The sequence below is a fragment of the Desarmillaria tabescens genome (assembly GCF_030435595.1).
Source record: "Desarmillaria tabescens strain CCBAS 213 chromosome Unknown EV420scaffold_20, whole genome shotgun sequence".
NCBI classification, from domain to species: Eukaryota; Fungi; Basidiomycota; class Agaricomycetes; order Agaricales; family Physalacriaceae; genus Desarmillaria; species Desarmillaria tabescens.
In genome coordinates this window covers 501,950-521,533 of record NW_026848319.1, presented here as the reverse complement: position 1 = coordinate 521,533, position 19,584 = coordinate 501,950, and the positions used below count along the sequence as shown (strand labels likewise).

The following is a 19,584-nucleotide window of genomic DNA, read 5'->3' as shown; positions in this document are numbered from 1 at the left end:
CTTTAGCCGGACGACAATGCCTAATTTGGCCAGTGTGTTTTCTTGACTTTTATTGTCCCCTAGGTCACATAAAATCATGCCCTGTGGTGTGTACTATAAGATTCCAACATGAATCAAGGCAACTACACATCCAAGATGCTGATTAATACCATAAAACGGAGGACTGAAGTTTGAGCATCAATGCCCTTACAGATGCCGAGGTCAAGCCGAAGATCTTCCTAAAAAAGCGAAGTGACTGGAATTTACAGCTGTGTTGAAGATATATTTACATAGCTGCAAGCTGAGTTCCTATGTATCACCAGATGTTGATTCTAAAGGATTTACAAGCCCTCTCGCCTTGGAAAGTGCGTCTTAACCCAGTGACTTCCTTTTTAGATCATTAGTCTGAGCTCAAGCCGACTTGAGCCGAAGCTTAGCTTAGCCGACACAATGATTACCGACTCAAGCCGACGACTCATGACAATTACCAAAGTCGGCATAAGTCTAGCCGAGCCGAGTCTAGCTGAGTCGCGGCAACACTAGTTAAGACTGAACCGGGCCGACACGGGCTTAACCCTTAACGTTAACTGCCATCTTCACTCAAATGATGAGCTCTAGTCCTACAAGCCAACTCCCACAGTTACCTCAAGAGCTAATCAACGCCATCATCGACTATCTTTTGGGCGACATTCCTTCTCTCCGTGCTTGTTCCTTGGTATGTCGGGCTTGGACAGAACATGCACAGGAGAACATTTTCCACGAGCAGCGCTTTTGCACGCCTGAATCCATTCGTGGCGACCTTCATAAATTTCGAGATCTTCTTTGCATGTCTCCACACTTAGGAGCATTTGTGAAAACTATCAAGTTGCATGCTTTTCCAGATGGGTGGATAGGTTGGATACACCCCTCGAGGCATCATGAAATGAATACAGCATCTCCCCAAGTTTTCCCCCTGTTGACCAACTTGAAGGCATTTTCATTCAAACTTGAACATGATGATTCGTGGGACCAGATTGTTGGGGTGTCCGTCGCAGACGCGTACAAGTCGACACTTCGCACCGCTTCTCTCACTCGTGTCCATTTATCTTGGATCACGTTTGATCTCTATTCCAACTTCCTGCATCTTATGTCGGACCTGCTCGCTGTCCGCGAGCTCAGTCTTTCGGCAATCACCATCAAAACTTTCGACAATGCTATGCCCGCCAAGCGAAATGGTAACCGGCCCCTTCGTCTGATTTCTCTTCACTTGAATTTGGACGCTACCCTTCTACAAAACTTTACACGGTGGCTTGTGAATGATAAGTCCCCCTTTGATCTCGGCCAAATACGGAGCCTCACGGTGCTGTCCACGTATGACCGAACCCAAATTGCTACTTTACCAAGTGTGAGTGCGCTCGAGATCATCCTCAAGCGCATAGAGACAGGCACGATCATACATCTAGGCCTCGAAAATGCTTTGTCAAGTAGGTGATTCTCTTCATGCCCATTAATGACACAGCTGATAGTTTCGGAGGCCCCTTGTCATCTTTTCCGTCGCTTCGAAATTTGAAGATGATCAAATTGCTCAAGCACCCTTTCATCCCTTCTAACTGTATAACCTTCTTTGCGCAGGAAATTATTGAGGGAGGGCCGCATGCCGTAGAAGAGTTTACTGTCCACTTCGAAGCATATCGTGACCAGATCGGCTTCTCTGGGAATAATGAGGACTGGCGTATCTTGGACCCAATTTCCGGTACAGACTGCCACGTTCGAGTGCGCTTTACCTTCCCCATACTGCTCGAGGAATATTGGGACGAGGCTGTATCCCATTTCACCAGCCAAATACAAACTGCGCTTCCAAATCTCTATCGCAAAAACTTACTTCATCTTGGTGCTTCAATAATATGTGTCTGATTTTCTAATCTGCTAATGAACTTGCTCCTAGATTTCCAAATTTTCTCTGAAGATGAAGGAGACGATCGGTATCAACCATATGATGATATATATCAGTATTACACTCGTGGATAATAATACTGCTTGTTTTCAAGATGTGCATGAGCCTGTAGCTCATATTCACGTCGAAAATACGTTCAGGAATATGTTACATGCTCAATTTGTGTGGTTATCTATAATGATGACTTGCAGGAGGGTCTATATTGAATACATGGTACATTCCGTCTTCTCATAGCTTCTTCACTCAGCTTCAAGGATTCACAGCGAGACAACCTCCATCGATTACGATCTCCTGACCGTTTGCGTAGCAACCTGATGGTGAGGCAAGGTACACCACAGTTCCGGCCATCTCTTCACCACTGCCATGAATCAGAAACTGTTAGTCTCTGGTCCTCAAAGGAATAAAAAGGTAATCATGCTTACGTTCCAGGCCTCTTCGCAGGAATAGGTACCACCCCTTTGGCCATTTTATCGAGCTCCTCCGGCGAGATCACATCTTTGGTCATCTCGCTTTCGTACATCCCAGGCGCAATGGCATTCACCCGCACTGGGACTCGCTTGAGAGCAAATTCTGTTGCCATCATACGCGTCAAGTGCGATGCCGCTGCCTTGGCAGCGTTATACGCGAAATGCTCTTGTGCTTGCTTCATCATGGCGCTCATGCTTGTAATGTTGATTACACTTGATGTGTACCCGGGTTTCTGTGGATCTTTGGCGCCCGTTATCGAGTAATCCGAGGAATGCCATTGTCACGAAGAAGAGTGGGTAGACGTTGATGGCGTAGAGGTCAGCCCAGCCTTGCTCTGATTCGTCGAATAATGCTTGTCCAAGCGTCTCTGCATCTTTGTGGTTAGGCGAAGAGAGGTCATTGAACCACGACGATATGGGTCCGACTTGGCCAGCGTTGTTGACCAGGACATGGATCTTGCCTTCCTTCTCTTGCAATACTTTCTTTGCCTCTAGGATACTTGGCTTACTCGTCACATCCATAGGCAGCCTAAAGTATCCTTCCCCATCAGTGCGTTGTAACAAGAGAACTGGCATAAACGTACGCAACGACTTCACCCTTGATAGTGCCACTGTTGACTACTTTTTCAAGGATCTCTTTTCGCCGTCCTGTGATATACACTTTCGCACCGTTCTCAGCCAGACCGCGCGCGATCATCAGTCCTATGTGCTACAGATCAGCTGAAAGATGTACAGATCGCAGCTGTACGCCCTACCGATCCCCGTTCCACCGCCTGTGACAACGGCAACTAGGCCATGAAGGTTATACAGATTCGGAATGTGGTAGGAAGACGCTGAAGGAGCTGCTGCCATGAGGGTGTCAATTGCTGTTGTGAGAGGGTGACGTGGATGAAGAGCAAAGCGGTGGGAACTTCGAAGGCGAGGGGTAATAATATCATATCATCGCCCTTTCACTAGCCACCTTCCGCAAGGGAGCAGTTAATTTGATCTGGTGACGTCATGTCCCCCGAATTTCAAGCGATTCGGGAGTTGCTGGACTTTGCTGGAGCGCCATTGCGATGTGACGTGTCCAGGTACGTTTACCCAGCTTATCTGCCATGGCAACACCCTGAACGGTAGCGTTTGGGCAACGAAAATGCCCAGTTGATCGTGAAGGTCTCGAGGTCGCAGAGCATATCGGCATCAATCAGTGGCTCCATGACAGAAGCCCATTTCGTGCAGAAGAGCTGACAGATCGCATGTTGAAGCCAGAAGGGGAATCCTTATCGTCGTGCGGTTTCCAGAAGGTGAATACATGCATATGGGTCTGAGCGGCATTTACCTTCGAGATTTGGAGACGGCTGACCTTACCTCTGCACGAGTCCTGTGGATTGCGGTTGTCTTCTGCGGCGTCTGGTATTCTCTGTGTCGTACACATTACTGCGTTATGAAAGTGCACATGTGTATAGCAGGACTCTGATCGGCTCACCACAAATATTCCCGTACTGCGAGTTTGTTAACGGGCTCAAGGTGGCCAGAGAACCTCCAATAACTTAGGGTACCGGTACTAACGCAATATCCGCTCACTCCCATTTGTGGAAGCAGTGCTCATGCCATATGAGCAAAAAGCAAGGGTTATAAGAAATCAACTCGAAGAAGCAGTGTCGCTAAGGCACAAGGTGGGAAGATTGTACGTCTCCATCTGCCTGGCTCAACAGATGACTTGGAAGATGGATCACGAGAAAGTCAGAGTGTGTTTAATTACGTCACAAAATAAGCTAGTCAAGGACCACGGAGGCTTGTATATTATTAATGAGGAGACATGCATCTCCCCGCCCATCGAAGAGAGGATGTGAGGTCCAACCCCCCTGCTGTGGCCACTGCCTCGGGACACAACGGTAGTCCCGGTCGATATCGATCTTGCAGCAAGGGGGGAGACGGAGCAAGTTGCCCCAGCAGTCCGCCATAAGTACCTCCGGTACAGCTACCTACCTCGATCCCAGTCGAAGGGGAGCCCGCCCACCAACATCCGAGAAATGCACGCCTCCAAAGGAAGGATACAAGAGATATCATATTCGGCGCCGACCTAATTGTCCCAGCGATACGTAGTATTTAAATAAGTAAATCGTCCATTCTGCGAGAACCCAAGAAAGCAAAAATTGAACATGTCCATGCTACCACCCAACCATCGTATCGAAGCGGTGCGATTGCATATCTTCAACTTGATGCGGGTGGTCTAGAAAACAAAGAGAGTGAAGAAAATGGAAATGAAAACAAGAGAGAAGACGCTTAGCTCTGAAACTCCGGGGGAATCTTTCGTCTTGCGAAAGGAAGAATCAGAGACTGCAGTCTCCCTTGCACCACGAGCGTGGCGGATATCTTGGCGCGACTCCGAAGGGAGAAGAATGACGCGGTAAAGGCGGAGGACCCATTGGATGTCCTTGGCCCGGGAATGTATATGGAACCCGACTGGGTTTGACGGTGGCAGATGGAGGCGGCCCGATTGCAATATGACAAGGAGGAACTCGAGGAGGTAACGGCGACGAAGAATTCGTTGCAAGTCCACCATTCCGCATGAGGACATTTGAGGCTCGAACAGGATCGATGACGGAGGTTAGAGGCGGGGCTGCAATACCACGAGGAGACGGTCTAGGCGGCAATGGTGGCGGAGAACCCCTTGGACGACTCTGATCCTGGACAATATTTGCTGCGATCCCTTTGGGAGTTGGGCGAGGTGGTGACGGTGGCGGAGGTCCTCTTCGGTGTTCCTGACCCACGACGGCTCCATTTGAAGCTCGGACTGAATTCGTGAAGGCGAGGGGAGGTTGACCAGAAGCGATGACTATACGGCTTCCAGGTAAGGAACAGACAGACGATCTCGAAGATGAAATCGAGTCGATAGCCGACGACGAAGGCATTGGGCTTAGGACGTGATCCATAGAAGAAGACAATGTACTAAAGATGAGGGTGAGTAGAAGAACAGAGAAAGGAGGGGTCGACATACTCTTGAGGGTCTTCATATGAATTCCGTTCCACTTCTCTGTTGACTGTCTGCGTCCCGACAGTAGAGGTTTCCTCAGCCGGGAAAAACGTATCGAGATTCATGACGAGAGAACGTATGGTCTCTAGCGAATCACGGCTGGAAGGCTCAATGGCAAGCATCCGGTTGAGGATATCTTGAGAACCCGTAGAGATCACGTATTTATCGACAAAGTAGTTTTCGTTGTTCTCGCTGTACGGCCCGAAATCTAGCGTCCGAAGATCTGGCACGATTCCAGGGACGAAGTCCAGTGACAATGTTGCAGAAGATATGACACCCAAGGACCAGATATCGTAGTGAACACTCGAGTACCGTTCATACACTTCGTACTCGTCGATGACCTCTGCAGAAGACCGTCAGCGCCTGTAGATGGCAACAAGGAATAATCGCTTACCCGGACTCATATACTCCGGAGTTCCACACATAAAATCAGTCGGACATTGCATCCTCTGTCGATAGACCAAAATCGGCTAAAAGAACTTTCAAGCCATCCATCGAGTAGAGAATATTCTCTGGCTTGAGATCCCGATGGTAGACGCCGAGATCGTGACAGATGAGCGACGGCGTCGAGTATCTGAGTAAACGTCGAACGTATGAGTTTCTCGTCGTACATAAATGCTCCTGCCCCGATGACTGTAAGGAGGTCGCCTCCACCGCAGAACTTCCATGACCGGCGAACAGATGGGGCCCTTGGCGAAAGAGGTGATGAAGGCTAACGATATTGTCGTGTCTAGATACTTTTTGTTGAATAGTGAATTCGAGTGGTGTTTCCGCGGATTCGGGATCGATTCGTACACATTTGATCGCGTACATAAGTTTGGGACAGACGAGGGGTCAAGACGTCCACCGCGTGATAGACAGTGCCAAAGGAGCCGGCTCCAAGGCACATGCCGAGATGATAACGACCTTTGTCGAGATAGGAATTCGACATATCTGGGCTGGTGCATGAAGACATCTGAGAGGGCAAGTGAGTCGAAATAAAATATAAAAGGAGGAAATACGCACGTCGTAAACTTGAAGAAAAAAGATTAAAAGAGATAAAGAAGACTATCAAAGTCTTGTAGTTGCAGAGAAATTTTGGTATAGGAGTAGGACTGTCAAAGTCACAATTGTAAGGATATGGTGGGGGAAGGGGGTGAAGAAGCGAAAAGGAGATTTCCAACTCAATTGGGGCCTTAAAAGCAACCTCGTCGTTCCAGAAGGAAGCCCCATGTCTAAGACACGCTATCATGTGAAAAAATGAGGGAAAATTGGCCTTGAAAAGAGAGCGTCGCGTTCGAAGTGAAAATGGAAGGAAGCAAAGCGGGAAGAGACGCGTCGAGGGACATGACGTCATGGAGATTCAGATATCCGGACCGGGGTGGGAGCAGCTATATGCGGTCATGAACGCTTTGCCTGAGTTTCTACTCTTTGAAACATAGGAGTTAATACGAGTCCCCTTTCAACGAAGCCATCTATGATATTCCAGAATATTTATGTAGTAAAAACTACAAACTCATCGCAAGGAGTAAGTGTCATGTGTATCTACTTTAGTATTCAAAAAACGGTTCGACAGCCAAATATGACTGTTACGAAAAAAAAACAAACTTCGGGAAGACAAGCGCAAATTCTGGGTGAATTTTAGCCCAATTTTCTAAATATTCTGCCAAGTAGTGACGAAGGTGACGAAGGCGACAATGTGTGACGAAGTGTCACGCTCGCCCTCCCAAAGTACCACCAAGGCCAGACTAGCAATGCACTCGTGTAGACCTTCCTCTCCTCATGTGCGGTGAATATTGTCATGCCAAGACCAATGTTTGCCTTGTCGACCGTTCTCAGAACGATATACTTCTGTTCGTTCAAGAAGACAAACGTATCGATGGCCAGCTTCCTCAAGCTGAAGCTCAGCTTGTCGCGGAGGCTGTAGCTGCCTTTTCGCAGAACAATCAAACCAGAAGGGATATTGGGATGCCTCCGTTGGACGAGAAGGTGTGTGGACTATTGCTTTGTCTTCATTTATTCAATCTCGATAGATCATTCCTGGAATCGTGGGTACGATACCCACTTTCTACAAGATCCCTGTCTCCAAAAGCTTCCTATATCATATCTGCCCTGGAGCCTATCCTCCAGAGGTCACGCAGGTTACTTGTTGCCTTGTCCCTCTCCCACGTCCTGCACGCAGATATAGTGAGGGCATGAAGCCGTTGGACAACAGAAAGGAAATTTATAGATTCTATGAAGCTTTCAAGGCGATCATTGGAATATGACTTGGGAATCGGGATTCCTGTAAACGCACATATTTCGCTGTGGAAGCGCCCAAATGACCGAACTCCCTTTTTAGATTTTGCAGGAGACACAGCCATGTGATGTTATCCCGAGTACAACCAGGGCTGCGCTCCCTTTCTGTACCACAATCCACGACGCCGACGGTCGACGAGGTAATGCCGTCTACTCCACACAGTATCAATGACGACGTACTTGGTGTTATCTGCGCCATGCTTGACAAGGATGAAGTACGTGGCTACCTGTCGTTCTGTTCGATATCCTAACCCCCTACAGTTAGAGCAAATTGTACTCGTCGATAAACGATTGAGGGAAATTTCTCTACCGTTGCTCTTTCGGCGCGTGCGTTTTAGCTTTGAATATTGTGAAGATGTGTGGAAGTCAGCGACCGAGGATGTTGAAGACATGCTTGCTTCGACAGTTTTTAACACCGTTGTCGGGCACACTAGGTGAGGTTGTTAGGGTAAACTCGGGTATCACTGATATCCAAACGTACGTGATAGATCTCTTGATATTCGCATTTTGAACAATAAAAATGAATATACGATGCCCCCCATCTTGCCCAGTCGACTCGCCGAATTTCTGTCCGCGCCCTTCCGTCAGCTGCGCACTCTCGTCCTCAGTATTGACGAAACAGAGGCCCAGTTCTTTGATGACGAATTTGGAAAGGCAGGCATCGACCTCCCCACCGTCACCTCTCTCATGGTTGGCGCTTACTGTGATTTCATGGTCCCTCTTTGTCCCAATGTTGAACATGTGGCAACTTTTGGCCGTGTATGGCTCTGTTCGAATCGTGGTAGAACGTCCAGAGAGCATTCGTTCAAGCTTATTGCTGCGGTTAGCGGGGCAAAAAAGCTGCAGCACTTTGAGATGTATGAAAAGTGGTCTGTCGGTCTGTTGCAGGGTAAGCTACCAAGTTCTTCTCCCCCACTCCCACTGGTTTTCACCATGTTCTTAGCCGTATACGACGCAATGCCTTCTATTGGAACACTAACCCTGGATGGCGCTCGCGTCATAGATAGTCTTCTGGTTTGTCTGTAGTCTCACCACTGCCAATACGCCGCTTATGATGATTTACTAGGCTCTTATTCCTATTCTGAGTCAGTTCAAGAGATTGAAAACACTTGGACTGGTGTCTGCTTCCCTCCTGGATGTAGGTTTTGATTTTCCAAGAATTGCAAATGCACGCACGAGACCTGGCGGCCGCGAAATGCTCAAAAGAAGGCGGGAGCAGGTGGATGCGGCGAACAAGTGGATTGCGAACACAGTCTTTCTCGCTTGCGCCAATCTTGATGTCCTGGTTCTCGACAATATCGATAAGGCGACTGTTACCAGAGGACAGGGGAGGCGAATTCAAGACATCCAATGGTGTGTCGAGGAACAGCAGAAGATTGCGGAAGTCTACTACTTGTACTAATGTGCCTTTTTTACTTCTTTATTTCTAACCCTATGGGAAGCTGGCTATCAGAACCGTCCATTATTTCCATTCGAAACGGCGTCAAATGGAGTGCATGCCGTATGCCCTGTCAACGAGTGAACACACGTTTGGAGCAATCCTTAGGAGGACTCAATCCATGCCCAGTTGTTGAGTACGTACTTTTTGCACCCGCGGCATGATCATGGGATCCTCGTGAAACAGAGCTGTCTGTTTTGTCTGTTCACTACCTCCCTATGAGTTGGTTAATCATGTACTGTGTCTTCTCTCTCTCCTGCATCGCAGAACTGGGTTTATCGGAAAGACGCAATACACATCTTCGAGTTTGTAATCTGTTCAATGGACGAGCCCAACCTTTGATGACGTTGAAACAACGTTATATCAAAGGGGAAAATGTTCCTCATAAGCACTCTATGACCGAAAAGTCGCCATCTTCTCTTGCTCTTGCGTCTTCTGCAGACTAAACGATATCCAAGAATCCCCATCTCATTCTCCTGGCTACCGTGGCCCTGGATCCAATTATTACTGCTTGGCTCGATTGCAGGACTCGAAGCTCGTAAGTAACGCATTTATGAGCTTGACTTCTCTTCGCGTTGACAAATTCTCGTACCTTTGTGTCACGGGGACCCATGTAAATGTACCCGAGCAAGCCGCATTGCGTGCTTGATACTAGGTAGCCTCCTGAGCGCCTTGAATTCGGACAAGGTCGGACCAAAATCTTGTATATCTGCATGCGTTTAGGCCAAGACGATAACAGAAAGTCGTGACAACACTGAAAGGTTCTTCAAAAAGGCACCCAATCGTCGTCAGTGTCGAGATATTGGACATGTTATCGTGTACAGCTAAAGCGATAATGGTGGTCCAAAGTCGAAAGGCTATTGATAGGTCGTCAACTGAGCACATTCTGATCTGAAAACCTTCTATTCTGCCCGTCTACCAGGCTGGTTTGTGTGGGGAAAGTACTGGTTTCGCGTTTCCCGCATATATACAACGGTTTGGTCGTGAGCTACTTGGTGGTTGACTAGAGAGTAGCGAGAATTGGGTCTCGTGGTGCATTTATTACCTGTATTCTTGCGTGTGGCGTGCCTCAAGTTAACGTTCCTTTAATGATGAGATGAGATGAGATGAGATTGCGTAGAGTACTAAGGTTACCTCGAAGGAGGATTATTTGTTCCATTCATTCATTTTGAAGTGTCCTAGGCCCTGGTGCTGTCAACTGAACGGATCAGTCTATGGATGCTCGCTCGAAAGCACCTTGCAAAGAGAGAAATTAAGCGAAACGCCGTGGAAATACGTCTGGAAAGAACCATTCTGTAACGCTACGCTAAGGCGAGCATCTAGTAGCGTCCTGTCAATGAGTTGTAATGACTTTGGGTGCATTCTGTGCTAGCCGCAATGATATTGAGAGCCGACGAAACAAGCATACAAGTCCCATTGAAATTACGAGCAGAACACGAGCGCGGTACCCGAACAGGCTGGGAGCATATCGACAGCTGCCAGAGCTAGATGGGCGTTCGTGTTACAATACAGAGTGCCACATATCTCACCGTAGCCCACAATTATATTGTGTAGAGGAGCTTGGCAGTGTTGTTCGCGCCACGGGGTTTCGGTCCGTTAGCGATGGATTCCCACGACCTTTTCGCCATTGACGTCGATGTCGGGGACACTAGTGACCTGACACCAATATCCTCAAACTTCCACTACGGCTGTTCTAACGGAGAAAGGACGACCCAATTGCGACTTGTGATTACTGAATTGCGATATCTCGCTTGCTGACTGTACAGAGGGGTTCCAAAATGGGCAGTGTAACCCCGCGTGCCTCTCTGCTTTGGTCAGACGAAATGGACTCTTACTTTGTCGACGATGACGACGTTGAGCAGCAGCAGCTCATCGACGGTGATGACGAACTCGATGATGGGCGAACTCCGGTGCGTTATCCGCCGTTGACAACGTCTTTTTTCTTACTCGCCTACAGCTGGATAGAACGATAGACCGCATTGGTATGGGCAGCTACCAATGGACGCTTCTGTCGCTGTGCGGTTTCGGTGAGTTTTCTTGCTATTTCCTGTCATAGCGCCGAGTCTCACAACGTTTCTTAGGTTGGATGGCCGATAATGTCAGTATGCATTTGCACCAAACTCTTCCTTCTTGACAGGATGTTCAGATGTGGATTCAAGCAGTGGCTATCATACTACCACGCGTGCAGCTTCACTATGCCGGTGTGTACTACCCAGCATTTTGCATTGCTTGCTACAACTATGTTTTTCAGTACCGGACAGCTACATTGGCGCCGTGTCCTCCTCATTATTCTGTGGCATGATGTTTGGCGCAGTGGGTTGGGGGACCTGTATGTGGAACTCGCCTTTATCGTATTGCTCAGCTTACCCCCGTTTCTCAGGTTCCGACCTCATGGGTCGAAGCACCGCGTTTAACGCCACGTTGTTCTTTACTTCACTTTTTGGGCTATTAGCCTCCTTATCCTGGTCGTACACGTCTTTATGCACCCTTCTCTTCTTGCTGGGCACAGCTGTGGGCGTAGGTCGCGTCCACTATTGAAGCCACCCTTTGATTGACGCGTATTCAGGGTTCAATGCCCACTGATGGCACTCTACTTTTGGAACACATGCCAAAAGGGAAGCAATACCTGGTGACTGCATTGTCAGTCTTCTTCTCCTTTGGTGCCGTCCTGTCTGCTATCGTAGCTCTGCTCATTGTACCTCACCATTCGTGTTCACCGGCGCCGGCTGGATGCGATGTCGATGTAGAAAATCAGGGATGGAAATACCTTCTCATTACATTGGGTCTCATTGTACGTAAAGGAACACCGTTTTCTAGATCAACTAACGTTTCATTTCGCAGACACTAAGCATGTTCTCGGCCCGAATGGTCTTCTTCCGGCTGCACGAGTCGCCTCGTTTCCTAGTACATGCTGGGCGTCATCAAGAAGCCGTCGAGTCGCTGCAAATGATAGCAAGATTCAATGGCGCTCCCCTTTCTCTCGACCTCGACGATGTAGACGACATTCGGCGCAGTGTAGATCAAACCCCGGCTGTGACTCCGGATGCGCGACCTACAGGCGATGACGGCACCAATTCTCCCACCAGAGTTGTGGACTATCACTCGACGGGAGAATCTCCGGCGCAGCAGCTCGAGTCGCATTCTTTCGCGACTCCGACGATCCCGCAACAAGAGCCTCCTTCGCCCAAGGAAGATGTCGAACCGATAGCCCGACCACGCCGAGTCTCGTCACGCCCTACCTCCCGATCTCGAACGCGAACGTCGTCTGTGTACGAGAAGCAGCTATATAGTCTCCTGCCAAGTTGGCTGAGACGTCCTCTATGGGCATGGTGGGATCGGATTCTGATGGTTCTTACTCCGGAGTGGTTGAGAACAACATTGCTTGTGTGGGCAGCCTGGTGCGCTATGTCTCTCGGTAAGAAGATCCCTCCTTCCCGAGACGCATGTTTATCTCGTATGCTTAGCTTATACCCTATTCAACGTCTTTCTCCCAAAACTCCTCGAGACTGGTAAAGACTCATCTGGGGAGGCTACAAAGTCACTAGAAGATAGTTTATGGGATGTGGTAATATTTACTATTGGCGGCTGTCCTGGAGCTATTGTCAGTTTTTTCAGTTATCTAACCCTTTCATAACTAAATACTCTGAGCAGATTGGTGCATATATGATAGAATCCCGTCTCGGCCGTCGTTGGTCGTTGGCTGGGAGCACGTTTGTGACAGCTATTTTCTGCGTGGTGTTTGTAATGGTGGAATCATCATGGGCAGTTAGAGCAAGTACTGTTGGAATCAGCCTCAGTGCGACAACGATGTGGGCGGTGTTATATGGGTGTGTGTCTTGTCTTTGTCCAAGCTGGTTTACTGATGAATTGGCATCAGCTGGACCCCAGAGATATTTGGCACGAAAGGTTAGATTTCTTTCTTTCTCCTATATGCTTCTGCCTTTCCTAAAATATATCGCTCATAGTTAGAGGGACGGCGTGTGGGATCGCGTCTGCACTGTCGCGAATGTAAGCGGCTTCTTCTCACATCGTGTAGTATATCTGACTTTTATCTTAGTGGAGGAATGATAGCTCCTCTGGTCGGTGGAATGCTTTTAATGATTGATAGGGCGGTGCCTGTTTACACCAGCATTGTTGTGTTCGTGATTGCAGGAGTTTGCGTGCTATTTCTGAAAGAGCGCGAAGGACGTAGTATGACTAAAGACAGTGAGAGAGTAGTTGTACACTAGGACAGTGTAATCATCCTAATCTATCGTGTATCTCATTCATAGTCTCTTACAAAGCATACCAACTTCCTGCAATCATGCAACACGGGGGAGAAGGGAAAAAGAATGTGATGGTATTAAGCACCGTGTCCAGATATATCATCATGTCTTACTGCGAGCAGTAATGCGTCTGGATTTGCCAAGTCTCTTTGAACTATGGCGTCCACCACTGCTTCCACCGCCTCTTCCGCCCCTTCCACCGCCTCTCCCGCCTCTTGCACCTCCTCTGAAAGAACCTTTCCGAGACCCGGAATCGAAGTTATCCGTTGACTCTCGGGTATTCTGTTTTGACCGCCGATCTCCACCACCAAATCCAAACTTTTTGTCCCGGCTCTGACGCGAAAGTCCCCTACTGCCCCCACCACGGCCACGCTTCACAGGACGGTCTGAGATAGCATCCTCAACAGCGACGTCGAAGGCGTCATCATCAGCATTAGGGTTGTCGAGGACGTCTTTTCGTTCTGTGGGAATCATTTAGTTTCCTGACATACACAAAAAAAGACAGAAACGTACTTCGCTTCAGGCCTTTCAATCGTTCTTCCATATCCTTCTTCGAGCGTTCCCTCTCCTTGAGTTTTTCAATCTGTACCTGCTTCCCGAACTTCTTCCCCTCCCTTTCCTTGCGTTTATCCTCACTCTTTTTGATGCTTGAGCTCTCGTCCAAGAGACGCTGTCGTATCCGCTCCATATGTGCATCCGTCTTCACCATCTCTGCAAAGTAATCTGAAGGACGTGTGAACGGGAATTTGTGTTTTGCCGCCAATGCTCGACCGGCATTGGCTCCGTGCAGTGCTTGCTTATAACTGGGAGCAAAGGATATTAGGACAGGCTTGAGTATCTGGAGAATACATACAATGCAACTTCACGGTTCAGGTCGTCATTCACGTCGACATCTATAGTTTCTGGATACGACAGAACGAGTGTTTCTGTCCATGGAAGTGAGGCATCTAGCTGTATGGATTCGCGTATGCGTGCGAGAGCAGCCTGTGTGAAAGATATAAGGATGATAATACTCTCTAGGGAAAAGGAAACACATACATGGTTGTCAATTTCGACTTTTTGCCGTGGGACAACATCGTCGTCGACGTCCTCAACATCTTCAAGGGCGACTTCTTCTTCGGCATCGTCTTCATCTTCCTCTGCATCGTCTTCGTCTTCGTCTTGTTCTTCAGCCTCCTCTTCACTTTCGTCCTCTCCGCCAATGCTCTCGGCATCTTCTTCGTCGCTGCCATTTTCACCTTCGCCCTCACTGTCTGATTCCTCTTCACCACCGAGGGCTCCTAGCTGCGCCTGGTCAAATTCATCCAAACCCTCGTCTCCTAGAGCCTTCATGAGACGTTCCATTCCTTCCTCGTCGACACCTCCATTGTCAGAATCTTCGTCGTTTGAGTCCGAAGAATCTGAAGGCACCATAACAAGAGGCGCATCGTCTTTGCCTTTTTCGCGCTTTCCCAGCGTTTTGGATTTTGAAGAAACCATCGAAATGCGAAATTGAGGAAATCTGAAAAATAGAAAAGGCCCAAATTTTTGGATCACCTCCCTAAGATAACAGGGACAAATAAATGCGTCATAATAGAAGCTACCGCTACCGCTCGGTTCGTACTACTATGTCCGTACTCAATCAGCAACGTCAACGACTGGATTTTGCACGGCGGCGCATGTACCGATGGTATCAACAACATCATGCTCGGTCTCTTTGGTACTACAGTTCTGCGTTGTGTCCTGCGTGCTGCTCATCGGCGTCTCCGATTCCTGCTAGATTCTGTATACTAGTTCTAGCGATGGCAATGGTCATTAGCCAGTGAAAGACTGCGGGCACCTTCCTTGTTGCAGCTATTTATCTATCTGCATCTTTAGCGTGAAGAAGATGCGTGGCCTTCATTTTTTGAAGCTCTTGAAGCCCTTTTAGGTCATCGAGGTCTGTACTTGGTACATCGTCGATTGTTGACACTAGGACTGGTATGGAGGAAAGGGAGTAAGTTGCACTGCATATTATCTCCAAGATACCCCTCTGCAGAGGCGCTGACTCTTAGATAAGTCCAGCGTTATCGTGACCAGGAGGAAGGAGAGGAGATCCAAGTCGTGCAGTTGTTCGGGGAAGACTAAGCAAAGCTGTTATGTGTGTATCATCTGTTTCGATATGTATCGGTTTGTTGACATAGTCGTCCAGAAGTTCCTCGTGTGCCATATTTAAGCAGATTATGACTTCTTATCCTAGCTGAAACCCGCTCAGAATCAAGATCGCCGGCTCCGTGTTATATATGGCGCTGCTACACATTTCCATTATCTTTGTTGAAAGTAACAAGTAAATTCCGACAGGCTCAGGAAATACGGTGGTCGGAGAATGACGCACGTTTTCAGTTATGTCGATTCCCATATAATCACCTATGAACACGGAGCTAAACTACCAGAGGGTTTGCCGTTTATCCATGCCACTGCGATTCAATTTATTCAATGCTCGCCGATACCTTGATCCCACCCCACCGGGTATCACATTTGGTGATCAAGTAGTCAACTCTCAAGAGTTCATGAATCACTCGCGTGTTTAAGCTGCGTTGCAGGCCAGCTTTTACGTAAGTAATGAAATGTTCAACCTGCTGCCATAGTTGTGCTGGTCCCACTCAAATTTCTCGTGACACTTTTTAGGCATGCTAACCTTTGGGCCTTGAACAGGTCACTTGGTTCGGGAAGGCACTGTGTAAGGTGTCAGGGACATTTGAGTCAGTAAATTTTATTCATCCAGCCTGTTGAGCTGACCCTAGATTGATATGGGTGCAATAACGGGCACTATGTATATCTCCTACCCTGGCTTATCCGCTATCGCGGTGTTCAAATCCCACTTCCATAATGCCTTAGTTCTCATAGAATCTATTCACTAGCATCATGTGCGATACATCAGAGGACTTCATTTCCACGGAGCACGGGACATGGACCTGATTGTCTTTTATTCAGAAACCCCTACAGCACAAGGTAACGCGCCTTCCCATTTCTCCAATGCCTAAGGCATCATGAATCACCGCTATTAATTCTGACAGGAGTTGATCCAGCATCTGCGATCCCAACATACTCCACCGGGGATGATTGCCAAGATAACGAGGAGCTGCGGACAACTAGCACGGGCGGTGGGAACTTCGTGCTCGGCTAAGCCAGAAACCGGGTTTCTACCAGACTTCTTCTTTACCAAGCCAGCTGGCGACCGCGCTTGTGTTGCATACCTTGCCTGAAGGAATGTTCTGCACTGACAGGTGAGTGTGATTAGTTCTGTTCACATTGGGGAGTCACAATCACCTTACTGGTGCCTACAGGCGCTATTTTACTATCCGGCGACTTGATAGGATCTCAGAGTCAGAATCCCCTGCACATCTAGCAACCGCCGGCAGTGATGGAGCTGTATTAAGCTGGTCCACACACCGTTTAACCTCCCTCTTTAGCCCGCATATACTAGCTTCTTACAGCCGGAAATGAATCATATAAAAACAAGCGCCAAATGCGTCTTTCTCTCAACCTACGTTTGAATTCAATTCCCTGCATATACTCTCCCTATGGCAGCATCCTCTCCCGCCTATTACGTGACTTTTCAGCTTCTTGAGCCGGCGACAGTGCTAGACACGAAGGCAAAGGGTGCTATGCTGCCTCAGAGCCTGACATGTCCGATTTGCTCTGCTAGATATACGCGGCCTACTCATTTACATAAACATATACGCTCTCGTGAGTACCCCATGTCGACGATCCCTCGCACAGATAGCTAATATTCTACAGACTCCTACCAGCACATACATCAGTGCATCGTAGGTCACAGATACAGTATTATAATTCATCTTTACCCACTTTTTTTTTAGCAGTGTGAGACTCAGTTCACCAGACGGGACGTTTTGAAGCGACACTTGAAGACTTGCAAAGGACCGTAAGTTTCTCTAGCTGCACTTGGATCATAATGAGTTCACTAAATATGTCGTCAGACTCAATCAAACGCCGAGGAAGAGAAGGGCATGCGAGGTGCGACGTACGGGTAGGTTTTGAGAGACAAAGCACTGATCATCAATCTGATATACAGGCCTGTGTTCTGTCTAGAACCAAATGCGATAGACAGCTTGAACAGCCCTGCTCGAGATGCGTTGCTCGGGGAAGCAAATGCGTGTTTACTGGTGAACAGCCTCGCCGGCATCCTGGAGGCGGAGCAACAGACACCTCCAAAGGTTCCCTTGCTTTGTTGTCGTCATGTACTTCGCCCTCCCCGCCCTCTTCCTTGTCGCCCACAAATACCGCATCGGAGGGCGAGACGCCTTATTCACCGCCCACGCCTTTGGACTGGGGGATAGTGGACGAAGTTTCTCAAACGGTATCACCCCAAATTGAAGAGGGTCCAAATCAACGCGCGTGGGATGGGACCCCCAATATCTTATATCCCGTTGACCACTGGTTAGACCCACACGTGCCATCGAACGACGAGCTCGATTTCTCATGGTTCAACTCTAATGATAATAAAGTTCCATCATATGATTATGCACAATATCCTTCCCCGGTGATGGGTACTCTTGCGAGTACTTCAGAAGATCAGGAATACAGTGAGTCCCTGTTTCTAATGCATCTTTCTTCTTATAGGGATTCTTTCGTTAGTGCGGTGTTTCTTCTCCGACTTCTGCCAACACTTTCCTTTGGTGCATCCTGCAACATGGTCTACAGACAATAAACCCTCTGTTCTCATTCGTGCCATGCAGGCGTGTGGCGCGCTCTTTGTCAAAACGAGACAGGCCACAGCATTCATCGAAGAAACACTGTCCTCTCGTAACCTCTTCGTACAGGAGTTTGTAAGTCCCGGAACTTGGTATCCTTCAAGTATTGATGCTTGTACTCAGGCTTCCAAACCCACAATCGATCAAGATTTCCTAATATTGGCCGTTGTTCTACTTCAGACTGTCGGTCTTTTTCACCAAAACGCCGAACAGCAGGTGACCACCAGCGTTTATCATCAGATGCTGGTTATGGTATATCCGTTATCTCAGCCTCTTATTCTCTAACTCACATGCCTTACAGATGATCCGCCAAACCAGCTTGGTTACGCGTCTTCGCTTCTGGATGGTTCCTGACTTAAATGCCACATTCTCACTAGAGCAATCCTGGCGTGAATGGGCTATGCATGAAACTATGAAACGGTATATCGTATGTAATGACTTGATTTTCCCACTCTCACGACCCTACAGCGCGCTGGTATTCTCGTATTTTCACGACTGTTCTTACCCGGTCTATTTTTCGAGACCGGCTTCTTTTAAATCAACAGAATTCGATGTCGACTTACCAAGCAATGACGAACTATGGAATGCTTCAAACCCTATCCAATGGCTGGGATTGGTGGGGACACCTTCATCCTTTTCCACGGGTTCCACGACGTTGTCTGGCGTCAGTTTGCACCAGGCGCTTGCCACTCTAGCTGGGGAATCAGAGCCTTTACTCTCTCACCACGTCGGCCACACATTTACTCCGACCCCAACCCCGCCAAATCCATTTTCCCATTTCATTCTGATACACGCCATCCTCAGAGACATTTATTCGTTTCCCAGTGCCAATAAAGATTACATCCGTTTGCAGTCCGTTTTATACAACTGGCTCCAAACGTGGATGCATTGCTGCGACGTCGTAGGGCCAGCCTATAACAAATCGTCCTTGGTATACAACACCTTACAATTTTATTGGCTCGCGCAGATTTCACTCTATGCGATCGAAAAGGGAGGTTCGGGGTGGATGGAGGAGAGTGCCCGAACGGGACATAGATTTGCCCTCTTGAAGGAATGGCTGGAGCGTATACATTTCTTCCTACGACATGATCATGAGATCCCTGCGCGGTTGTGGGGGGAACAGATGATACTTGGTTCTACCGTTCGGGCGTTCCAAGCAATCGAATTTGATGATACGGTCGGCTCTAAGGTTGAACAGTCAAATGGTCTATTTTCTTCTTTCTTTGATGTACATTGATTTCTCATTCGTACATTTTAGAAAACTGTACCTTTTCTGTACTACTTACTTACTGTTCATCGATTTCAGTATTCAGTATCTCAATGTACGTGTCAACTCCACTTATCCTTTTGAAATACCCCAAGTATTCATCGTCGATAATGAACTGATTCTCTTACCACAAACGTTGTTAGTGCATTCTAGCGTCTTGAAACCCATCAGTCATTCATTTACCGGGAACTGTGGTTTAGTACTTT

The 19,584-nt window shown here is 48.1% G+C and overlaps 9 protein-coding genes across 9 annotated transcripts; 5 read left to right on the top strand and 4 right to left on the bottom strand.

The window, feature by feature from the left end:
- The first annotated feature begins 561 nt into the window (after positions 1-561).
- EV420DRAFT_478535 (uncharacterized protein) lies at positions 562-2,201 on the top strand. Its single transcript, XM_060482307.1, has 4 exons — positions 562-1,442; positions 1,493-1,849; positions 1,904-2,125; positions 2,176-2,201. Exons 1-3 carry the CDS (start codon positions 584-586, stop codon positions 1,984-1,986), a joined length of 1,299 nt encoding a protein of 432 aa, XP_060330089.1. The 5' UTR covers positions 562-583; the 3' UTR covers positions 1,987-2,125; positions 2,176-2,201.
- On the bottom strand, positions 2,162-3,231 carry EV420DRAFT_1643644 (short-chain dehydrogenase; the record flags this gene model as incomplete). Its single annotated transcript, XM_060477544.1, has 5 exons — positions 2,162-2,270; positions 2,335-2,612; positions 2,665-2,908; positions 2,964-3,081; positions 3,135-3,231. 5 exons carry the CDS (start codon positions 3,229-3,231, stop codon positions 2,162-2,164), a joined length of 846 nt encoding a protein of 281 aa, XP_060330088.1.
- Positions 3,232-4,584: 1,353 nt separating this feature from the next.
- On the bottom strand, positions 4,585-5,577 carry EV420DRAFT_478491 (uncharacterized protein). Its single transcript, XM_060482306.1, has one exon. It carries the CDS (start codon positions 5,376-5,378, stop codon positions 4,695-4,697), a length of 684 nt encoding a protein of 227 aa, XP_060330087.1. The 5' UTR covers positions 5,379-5,577; the 3' UTR covers positions 4,585-4,694.
- Positions 5,578-5,837: 260 nt separating this feature from the next.
- Positions 5,838-6,353, bottom strand: EV420DRAFT_1547416 (uncharacterized protein; the record flags this gene model as incomplete). Its single annotated transcript, XM_060473346.1, has 3 exons — positions 5,838-5,910; positions 5,936-6,059; positions 6,210-6,353. Coding segments are annotated over 3 exons (341 nt in total), but the record flags the coding sequence as incomplete, so codon positions are not given.
- A 669-nt stretch (positions 6,354-7,022) lies between these two features.
- Positions 7,023-7,898, top strand: EV420DRAFT_478174 (uncharacterized protein). Its single transcript, XM_060482305.1, has 3 exons — positions 7,023-7,366; positions 7,411-7,663; positions 7,719-7,898. Exons 1-2 carry the CDS (start codon positions 7,160-7,162, stop codon positions 7,642-7,644), a joined length of 441 nt encoding a protein of 146 aa, XP_060330085.1. The 5' UTR covers positions 7,023-7,159; the 3' UTR covers positions 7,645-7,663; positions 7,719-7,898.
- Positions 7,485-9,233, top strand: EV420DRAFT_477857 (uncharacterized protein). The gene is made up of 5 exons (XM_060482304.1): positions 7,485-7,890; positions 7,937-8,109; positions 8,164-8,564; positions 8,619-8,689; positions 8,742-9,233. Exons 1-5 carry the CDS (start codon positions 7,744-7,746, stop codon positions 9,075-9,077), a joined length of 1,128 nt encoding a protein of 375 aa, XP_060330084.1. The 5' UTR covers positions 7,485-7,743; the 3' UTR covers positions 9,078-9,233.
- A 1,485-nt stretch (positions 9,234-10,718) lies between these two features.
- EV420DRAFT_1547380 (MFS general substrate transporter) lies at positions 10,719-13,372 on the top strand. Its single transcript, XM_060473345.1, has 13 exons — positions 10,719-11,023; positions 11,071-11,140; positions 11,195-11,211; positions 11,260-11,314; positions 11,365-11,442; positions 11,494-11,630; positions 11,680-11,904; positions 11,955-12,528; positions 12,578-12,714; positions 12,765-12,940; positions 12,991-13,019; positions 13,079-13,121; positions 13,171-13,372. Exons 1-13 carry the CDS (start codon positions 10,892-10,894, stop codon positions 13,340-13,342), a joined length of 1,845 nt encoding a protein of 614 aa, XP_060330083.1. The 5' UTR covers positions 10,719-10,891; the 3' UTR covers positions 13,343-13,372.
- A 108-nt stretch (positions 13,373-13,480) lies between these two features.
- On the bottom strand, positions 13,481-14,722 carry EV420DRAFT_1271215 (eukaryotic rRNA processing protein EBP2-domain-containing protein; the record flags this gene model as incomplete). Its single annotated transcript, XM_060467624.1, has 4 exons — positions 13,481-13,839; positions 13,892-14,181; positions 14,232-14,362; positions 14,417-14,722. The coding sequence occupies 4 exons, from the start codon at positions 14,720-14,722 to the stop codon at positions 13,481-13,483; spliced, it is 1,086 nt and encodes a 361-aa protein (XP_060330082.1).
- A 2,198-nt stretch (positions 14,723-16,920) lies between these two features.
- Positions 16,921-19,348, top strand: EV420DRAFT_1643639 (uncharacterized protein; the record flags this gene model as incomplete). The annotated part of the gene is made up of 9 exons (XM_060477543.1): positions 16,921-17,086; positions 17,138-17,166; positions 17,218-17,282; positions 17,338-17,374; positions 17,433-17,943; positions 17,981-18,186; positions 18,235-18,363; positions 18,413-18,531; positions 18,580-19,348. The coding sequence occupies 9 exons, from the start codon at positions 16,921-16,923 to the stop codon at positions 19,346-19,348; spliced, it is 2,031 nt and encodes a 676-aa protein (XP_060330081.1).
- Positions 19,349-19,584: the final 236 nt, after the last annotated feature.